We start from the raw sequence: 9761 nt of genomic DNA on the forward strand, positions 1-9761 counted from the left end.
AGAAACATGTTGAATGCTTTCTTGTTCCTTACTTCTTCTCAAACTTATATTTTGTATGAGGAATGGCAGAAACAACTAAGATTTTTCTGCTTGAAAAAGAGAAGGCTCGATGCAGCGGGTGGGGTGTGGAGGTGAGGGTGGGGTGGATCTTATCCATGTTTGTAAATACCTGATGGGGAGGAAACAAAGAAGATGGAGCCAGAATCTTCTCAGCGATATCCACTGACAGGGAAAGAAGCAGTGAGAACAGATCAGAATCATGGAATTCAATCTGAACACAAGGAAAAACTTCTTTAGACTAGAAAATCTCAAGAGGTCCCTTCCACTCTCAGTGATTTTTGGATCTATAATTCAGTGGTGCACCCTCTCCCGCTCCCCGCCAGCCCTGTCTTTCCCTTTTCCACTCTCTTCCCCCACACCAGAGGCTGATGTTAGGCCTGGTCTGTGACCTGTCCCAAAATTTCTCATGGTGCTGGAGTTGGAAAAAGACCAAGATACTGTGCTGAAGTCAGAGATGAGACACACGACTCTTTGTTCAAAGAAGAGGTGAGAGCTGACTCCCAGCTGCGGGATCTTGCTGTTGCTCCTGTCTGATCTCATGACCTCTGCTGCCAGATAGGTGCTTCTCATCTACAAGAATAAATGTGTCTGTCCAAATCTGCTGTGACTTGAGTAGAAATATGTCTCTTAGGGGCTCGCCTGAGGAGTTCTTTATAGGTGTCTTCTTTACTAGCCAATGAAACAGAGTGAATTCATGGACCCCAGCACTAGACCCATAACATTTGTGATCTTCACCTGTCTATGTGCCCGTGTCCAGTTAGTTTTGTTTGATGTCAAGCAACGTTATCCCAGACAATGCCTGAGCCTGGTGCGGAGCTTGGAGCATGCCAAAGACTGCTCCCAAATAAATTTGTATCTCAGTCTCTTTGGGAAGGGAGCATTTTGCTGAACTGCAACTGCACTCACAGATAGTGAATAGTTTACGAGTGTGGACATAGACATCGAGTCTCCTAACAAGGTAAAGGAGATTAAGCATGACTGAGGTGGAATGACTGAAGGTTTCCTTTGGTCTTTTAGAGAACAGAAGTCTGAGGGGAGCCCTGACAAACATGCAAAAGGCTGCAGCAAAGAGAGGAGAAGTTCACAAGGTTCGTATGGTTCCTTGTGGACAAAAGTTGTTTCAGTAAGATTAAACTACAGTAAGTGAGGTTTAGGATAGACCTTTTTCTTTTGCTGCACGTAGGATAGTGAAACACTGGAAGAAATTAGTGAGAGAGGTTGCATCTATTCCATCACTGAGACTTCTGAAGTACAGCCCAGAAAAATATCTGCCAAGGATGCGTGGGTGGGATTGGTCTGTGTTGTGAAAATCCTTCTATAGCCTTTTCCTTTTTCCTTTTCCCTTTTCCCTTTTTTCTTTTTTCCTTTTTCCTTTTTCCTTTTCCCTTTTTTCTTTTTCCTTTTTCCTTTTCCCTTTTTTCTTTTTCCTTTTCCCTTTTTTCTTTTTCCTTTTTCCTTTTCCCTTTTTTCCTTTTTTTACCCCGTCATTCTAAGAACCCATGGTGATGTGATGCATACGGAAATGAACTGGATTTCTCCAACATTGTTTCCCAGACCTCAGTGACTTATATTTCGTATTAGCAGTTTATAGCTGTTGTAAAAGTGGTCAGATTTCCCAGATACATTAATTATGTTATTCCCCACCAAATGCAGACACCCTATTAGTTGTTTTTATATTCGTTGTCTGAAATGAGAATTAATGATCTTATTTTCCTCCATTGTGTGATTCTTATAGATGTAGGGTCTCATGCTGATTGTCAGAAATGTAAGCTCTTATGTCAAGCAAAAGGATCTCAGAAGGAGGCTGTAGATTGGAAATGGGCAATGGCTAAGAGTCCTCTGCCTGATTATTCCAATTTTTTCTTTGAAGAAGTTGTGATTCACCCAACCTTGTAGCTGGGTTAATTAACTCCTAGACTAACCTGCAGCACTGGGGGGATTCTATTGTCCTGGAGTTTTATAAAGGCCTCTTCTGCAATATATCCTGTTGTCAGAATTATAGACCAGGGAGCCGGCAGAATGCTCCCTGTAGGTACCAGGCATCCAGCAAAGCTCCATAATATGGATCATCAGTTCAATTCAGCCCTGGGTGAAAGAAGAAAATAAAACATTTCTGAGGACAGCAATCCCTGCCCTCGGATTCCTAAGCAAAGCTGAACTTCTAGATGGAGATCACTCTTCAGTGAGGAAATAAATGAAAACTCATAAACAAAGTTTTTGTTATTTATACAGTAATGCATCTCTGTAAAAGATGCAGGGACCAAGGGCTTCAGAAACACCTTTTATCATATGTTCAGAGCAACGAGAGTGTCTTTAGATTTGCTTTTGGCACAAAGCCTTTCTCTATGGGGAACTTGCAGCCAGTTCCTCCACAATTTTAAAAATCAGTTGAGGGTGACAGGTAATAGGTTATTATAGCTTTCTATCAGTATAAATCTACCTGATGGGCCATTTGTCAGCTTCTGTGTGATGAGGTGTGGCCAGACTCGCAAGGCTATTTAGGTACCTAACTCCAAGTTATTTCTGTTGGCATTAGGCATCTGAAAAGCCTTTTTGAATTTAAGCTGATATGGTGGCATCCCTGTTCCCAGCTCAGAGGCATCCGAAAAGACTATTGTGGTACAGAGGCCAGCAGTTGGCTCTTCCAGATTTGGTTGTAGGTTGTCAGGTCCAAGCATCAGTATGGTATCTTGGGGAATTCATTTCAACCACATGCTCCTCTACCTCCCTGCTCAGCAAAGTGATACACAGGCACAGCCCCTGCCTTTAATTTATACTCAGAACCGAGCACACCTGCATATGCAGAGTTGAAAAATGGTTAGGGAAGGACAGTGTTGAAAGCATGTGTCCTGCTGCTGTTAATGTGGTGATGAACCAGGAAGAGAGCAAAGCACCCCCTGAGCTGTAACTCTGCTACCTGGTGACACCACTGGATTAAATGAGGAGCCATTTCTCTGCTTGCTTTTCATTCCATCAGAAGTTGGAGTTGTTGGTGGGCTGTAGCTAGGAGAGTAGTTCAACAGGGCTGACTGCCGCATAATATGAATCAGAATCTTGGAGGACAGGACAGGGAGCGAACTCCTTTAATCTAGCTGTTACAGTGAAGGTAGGTAGGGAGGAGTGAGTGAAGGTAAATGCCCTAGGCATGTGCACTGAAATGCCAGAGTCTGAGGAGCTGAGCCACAGGGAAATGCCCCCAGTGACAGCACTCTCATGAAGAAACGTCTATCAGTTTTGTTCAAGAGGATGAAGTGGTGAGCAATGCCTTTTCAACCATCAACATTGCCACCTTGCTGAAGTTCCTTGAAGTGGTGGAGGAAAACAGCCCAAGCTGTCAGTGACATTAAAAACTGAGGCATGTGTCTTTTTCTTTGATGAGCTTGAACACAGTAAGTGCACAAAGCCATTTTGACAGGAAATTTGCACTGAGACATGTCAGCGGAGAAGGAGATCTGGTGGGGTGTCCTATTGGGAGGGCTGATGTGATATTTGGCTCTTGCCAAACATCCTGTAGACTTTCTGGGTGGCTTTCAGTGCCCTAGTCATGCCAGCTCTATTCTCCATGGCAACTCTGCCACAGGACTGGCAACTGACACACTTCTTGTTTTGTCATGGTTATTTTGTGTGCCATGGGAGAGACAAGCGCTGGCGCGAGGTGGACCTGTGACCAGGGAGGGCTAGTTTGTGAATAGCTAATACCAAGAAGTTAGACAGCCTTGTCGGCTCTGCTAAGGGAAGCATTTTGTAAGGGAGTTGGTGGGAGCCTGGTTCAGTTTTCTTTTGTGTTGGAAGACCTCAGAGAGTGTCTGTGTCCCCAGCGGGAAGATCAATTTATAATGGTGCACAGTCTGCACAGGCATTTTATGCAGCAAAAGCTCCAGTAGTGGATGAAACAAGATTGTTCTGAATTTCTAACTGGGCTAAAAAGATAGCAAATTTAAAGCAGAGAGTAAAAGATGACTGAATATCCGTCTTTTTGGGAAAGAAGCATTTTGCTGAACTGCAATTACACTCACAGATAGTGAGTAGTTTATGAGTGTGAACATAGACATTGAGTCTCCTAACAAGGTAAAGGAGATTAAACATGACTGAGGTGGAATGACTGAAGGTTTTGGCATTAGGAAAGACTGGCTTTCAACCTTTGCTGCTATCAAAAAGTAAAGTATTTTGGAAATGCTGAGGGTTTTTTACTTTAAGCACCATTAAAAGCCTCTAGGTTTATGTGCCTTTGACTGTGCCAGCTTATGCACAGCGGTAGACCATGGCAAGTATTCCTAAAGAGACTCTGGACTCGTCTTCATTGTTTTGCTCTTTATTACTTGCTGCGTTGTGCCTTATTTTCTAACAGTTGCTTATGTCTGACTGCACAGATGTTCAGAAGCAAAGACATGATATTTAGGAAGAGTCTCTTTAGGAATGATCAGAGGAGCAGGCTGGCATGGACATGGAGAACGAAAAAGTTAACTGGGACTCTTCAGCTGGGAAAAGGATGGCCTGGAGGCATTATAGGCAAAGTTTGCAAAATCATGAATAGCATGAAAAATAGAAAAAGAATAGGATCATTGTGTTGTCCCTTGTAAGATCAGAGCTAGGTCCTAAACAAACAAGAGGAGACTCGTTACACAGTGGGTATCAGAGCTCTGTGATTCCTTGCCAACGGATAGTGTGAGTTTAATAAGTTTACCTGAGGTTAAGAGGAGCCTGGAGAGTCCGTTCAAGATGAATCCAGTCAAAGTTATTCGTCTAGAAATTGCAGTTGTCTCTGGATTTGACCCCTGGCTCCCAAAGAGTTGGAGGTAGGGGGGATGTGCTCTGTTCATTTTCATTCTGAGGCATCCAGTAATGGCTAGTGACAAAAAATTAATGATGCTGGGTTAGTTATCCCTTCTGCCCAGCCCTGCATGCTCATGGTACGTGTGGTATGTTCTTACATTGGAGCCGAGTCAAACAGCGCTGGTTTTGGCTACTTCAGACTTAGGCGTGAGTTATGGTTTCACACTGTGTTTGCAATGTTTGATTTGAGAAGGTTCTTCTGTCCCCTCGGGCCATCAGCCAAGGACCATCATCTTGGACAGGCATGAGGCATAGTGCCTGTTCCGGGGCAAATATTATGGTATTTGTTGCTGTAACTTGGTACAGTTATAGAGGGTTTCAGGTGTGCCTGCCCGTTCTCAGATTTCACAGGCCTCCAGCACATCTGGAGAAGAACAGAATGATTTACAGATCTCATGAACTGAAGCATCAAGTGGAAAACAGCTGTTTTGATGTGATGGATACTAAACCACAGGTTTTCCTTGTTTCTTATTTAATGTGAGAGCTTCACCATTCAAATGGAAAAGGGCTCCTCGAGGCCACATCCACCTGGAGGGTACAAGATCATGTTCATCTCTCTGCCAGCTGCCAAATACAGCAGATTTTGTAGGAACTATATGATACTTCTGGGAAGTGTTTCTGGGACATGCAGGGAGTTTTAGAAGACCTGCTCTTTACTGCTAAGCCTGATACACCGTTCTTTTTTCCCCTCCCCATGCCAGGGATGTATTTCCACAAGGTCTCCCTGATGAATATGCCTTTGTAACTACCTTCAAATTCCGGAAGGCTTCCAGAAAAGAAGACTGGTATATTTGGCAGATTATTGACAAGTACGGCATACCACAGGTACGAGGCCCTTTGCACTCAGCAAGAACAGCCTTGTTTCTCTTTCACTGCATGAACCAGCTGGCTTGCCTTAACCTCCCACTCATTTTTGTTTGTGGACTAGTCAAAATTCCTCTGCCTGTCTTTCACTTCATTTTGCTGAAAAACCTTTATCTTTAATTCAAACTCTGAAGGAAACTTTGCATAGAACTTGATTGTTGTTAGCATGCAGGTTGATGTGTTATTTGGAAAGGAGGAGAGAGAGATACCATCCTTGCTTTGAAACCACCTTTAGTTTTTTGGTTGTTTTGTTTAGGTGGATCTGTTTGGGGCAATATTTTTTCTGTTTGAAAAAACTACAGAGCAGTGAGCCATGTCAAGTTCGTGCACAGACTTCTAGATACCATGCAAAAGCATCATGCGTTCCCTACTCAGGACATAGATGTGACACGAATTATTGCCCCACAGCCCTCAGTCCTGGCTGCTGCAGAAGCACTTTTTGTGGTGTTGATGGGGTATTGATGGTATTTTTTGTCAAGTACTCTCAGATCTTCAGAAGAAAAATACTGTAAGAGAGTAATGAAGGGCTGCTGCAAGTTCTTAGCATCATGTTATGGTTTTGGGGTTAGAGTGTGCTTGAGGCGGGAGTGGTTTGGGCAGGCTGTATGTTCTGCTCAGCATGAACATCGTGTTGATGCATTGCCCGTGACTATAAACTGGGCTGCTGGCACCACCAGCAGCGCAGTAGCGCTGCTTTCGGATGGGTATTTGCAAGGTTTTTGGGAACTCGCAGTGAAGGATAAGTGCAGTTTGAAACTCGACCATTGCCTGAGTTTCAGGCAATGGTAAAAGATTTATATGAAAATTATTATCAGCTGCACTTTGTTAAAAGGATCATGACTTACTGTGCTACATTCATTCCTAATTACTGCTGAGAATGTGTGTTTTACCCAGTGTTTGTTGCAGACAGATGAAAACTTGAACTGCTTATGTGTGGAGAGAAAAAAGCACTCAAAATTCTCAGTAATATTTTCAAAAATGCCTTAATGTGGTGCCAACAGTGCCTCGGAGCCTCACGAGCCTTGTTTCGTGTAAAGTCAGTAGTGGTTTGGCCGCTACACTGCAGACTTGCACAGTTTACAGGCTCTGGACTCTTCTGAGCTGATGCTGATCTGAGCTGGCACAGTGTTCAGCTGTGTGGAAACGCTGGGTCAGATCCGGAGCCTGCCTAACCTGGGCTGCTTGCGTCGGCCCTGGGACATGGTTTAGGGACATTGGCAGTGCAGGGGGGATGGCTGGACTCGATGATCTTAAAGGTCTCTTCCAAGCAGATGGTTCTGTGATTCTACGGCTCGGTGCCAATGTGGTCGAACTCCTTTCAGCTCTGCAGCTTGCTGATGCACGGTTTATTCCCCTGGCTCTGTGCCTCGCTGCATTCCCTGCTGCTGGCTGGTGACTGCCTGACTTTGGTAACAGAAGAAATCAATTTGCAAATAAACAAAAAGTCTCAAAAAACCTATTTTTGCCTGCTCCGTACCTTGCAACACAGTGAGGGGGTGTGCATGTGTGATGTGTCTAGCGAGTTTCCTGTTCCAATCACCTGAAATAAAAAGTGGGCAGTGCTACAGCTTAGCAGACTGGTTTCATAGCAGACCCCATGGAATGGTTGAGGACACTTGATGGGACTAAAGAGCCCAGAGCCTGCTGGGAAGTAGTGGAGGAGTGACAGGATAGAGGGATCCAAACCAGGTTCAGCTTTGTCTATCTGTCTTTGGGGAGATGCCCCTGACGTGCTACTCAACCGTGCCCAAGCATTGCTGGGGAGGCATCAAGGTGGCACGGACTGAAACCAAACAATTTGTCAAGGATTGTACTCCCAAGAAAAGGCTTTAGATGGTCGTGGGTCTGCACCCAAGCCTGTGCCCTGCCCCATCTTATTGACCAGAACAGGTATAGGCTTCCTCTCCATATCTCACACAAAGCTCTGTCCTCTGCTCTTCGCTTGGGCTTCTCACCACACGTTGTACCATCCCTGCCTTTGGGGTGTCAGCCATGATGGAAAGCAGGCAGGAGGAAGGAGAAATCTTTGTCCTTTCTTAGCGAAATCACTTCTCTCTGCTTGCAGGTGTCGATCCGACTGGACGGAGAGAACAAAGCTATAGAGTACAATGCCGTTGGGCTCACCAAGGATGCTGTGAGAGTGGTCTTCCGAAACACACGCGTCAGTGATCTTTTTGACCGCAACTGGCACAAAATTGCCCTCAGCATTCAGTCAAAGGCTGTCTCACTTTACATAGACTGCAGACTGGTGCAGGTGCTGCCTATTGAAGACAAGGAAAATATTGACATTCAAGGAAAGACTGTGATTGGCAAACGCTTGTACGATAGCGTCCCCATTGATGTAAGTACTGCCTGTGCTGGTTAGAGCTGGGGTAACATTCAGCGTTGGGTTTGCAGCATGTGAATGAGGTTTGGAGGGTTACAACTGACAATAATTGACCCTCTTCCTGAAGCAGCATCACTGAAATGTTGCCTGTGTTACACAGCTAAGACAGATTGACATCTCATCACGTGCAAGACTTGCTGTCTTTTCATGAGACTGTCAGTATCTGTAATCGGGATTAAAAATGAGAAATCCATTGCACCTTTCTGTTTAGTCCCAGAATGTGCTATAGTTAAAATCCAAGACAAACTCATCCACCAATAACATCAAACTGGGTACTGGTACACACACAAAATCTTTTGCTTGTCTTCTCTTTTCGTCTTGTCATTATGAATGTTTCCTCCTGTTATAGGAGGAGATGGGGAATAAGAGAAAGCTTGTTAACTCGGGAGAATCACGATATATTCTCAGCCCCTCAGAAATGATACCTGGTGTTAAATGACTCTTGCTCCAATTGAACGGAAGTTGAGACCAGCAGGTTGGCCCTGGTTGTCCAGCAGCAGTGTTAACCTGGTATAATTTATGCATGATTGTTTGGTGTTTTGAGACTCATGTAACCTTTCTTAGCTGTACGAAATGGATGGAATGTGCATATTAAATCCGCTAATGGCATCTCTCACGCAGGGGTAAATGGTCAGAAGATGCAAGGCACAACAGGCGAAAACAAACTTTGTGTCTAGGTGAAGTTCTATGAAGGATAGAAGTGGTCAGAATATGTCTTCTCAGACAGAAATTTGGCAGGGACGTGGGCATTAACATGCCTCCTTATTTCATGAAATCCTGCACCAGAGTTTTAATTGGCATATTCAGGGTCTCATTAGCTCAGCACCCTTGGAGCATACTGAGATATTGGTCTATTATTGACAGAGAGAGATAGATATTGACTCAGGTTCCCTAGAATCACTCTGAAGTTAGCCCCATCTGATTTTTGTTTGTATTCATCGCCATTGTTTGTATCCAAGCAAAAGGATACGCGGTCTTTAATAATTCGCTCTCTGAGTCTACTGCCTCACTTTGTCTTCTAGTTTGATCTTCAGCGGATGGTTATTTACTGTGATTCTCGGCATGCTGAGCTGGAGACCTGCTGTGACATCCCCTCTGGACCAGTAAGCTTCTCTCTGTCAGTTATTCATTTTCACACGAACACAGTTGAAATCTATTCCATAAATCAGGGAATATAGGGCAGTGTGGGACTATAATTTTTTTAATCATGCTGAATGAAACCTAACTGTATAATGGGTAATGCAGCAGCACCAGAAGAGGACTACTGCAGAGGGAGGAGTTTCAGGAATTTGAAGTTTCCAAGTTGCTCTTTCCTTGTCAAACTGTCAGGGGAAACAAAACCTCAGAGTGATGATGGAACAACAGAAATGCAGCATGAAATATTCAGTATGTTTCCCACTGGTTTCATTTGGAAAGAGCTAAAACAGTGCCTATTGCTGCTTAGTTTCCTGTGTCCAACTCTCATTAGAAACTTCCACCCTCCTTTCTTCTCCCCTTGATCTTTGTTAAAGAGATTCATTGTTCGTTTTGCCACTTCTTCCCCTATTGGTGAGTGAACGGCTTTTGTGGGATTTCATTCCTCTCTAGGGCTCGTGTAGCTGTGAGTTACCCAGGAATG

The 9761-nt window shown here is 44.2% G+C and overlaps 1 protein-coding gene across 1 annotated transcript in view; it reads left to right on the forward strand.

Annotated features, from left to right (window-relative positions):
- The window catches only part of LOC104500768 (collagen alpha-1(XXII) chain-like), a gene marked incomplete at its 5' end in the record, with an annotated part of 88427 nt that overhangs the window by 54061 nt on the left and 24605 nt on the right, over positions 1–9761 (forward strand). The window contains 3 exons of the mRNA XM_010144477.1: positions 5595–5718; positions 7823–8098; positions 9166–9246. Of these exons, the coding sequence (XP_010142779.1) occupies positions 5595–5718; positions 7823–8098; positions 9166–9246 (481 nt within the window). The remainder of the gene's footprint in view (positions 1–5594; positions 5719–7822; positions 8099–9165; positions 9247–9761) is intronic.

The sequence above is a fragment of the Buceros rhinoceros genome, unplaced genomic scaffold (genome assembly GCF_000710305.1).
Source record: "Buceros rhinoceros silvestris isolate BGI_N320 unplaced genomic scaffold, ASM71030v1 scaffold5871, whole genome shotgun sequence".
NCBI lineage: Eukaryota > Metazoa > Chordata > Aves > Bucerotiformes > Bucerotidae > Buceros > Buceros rhinoceros.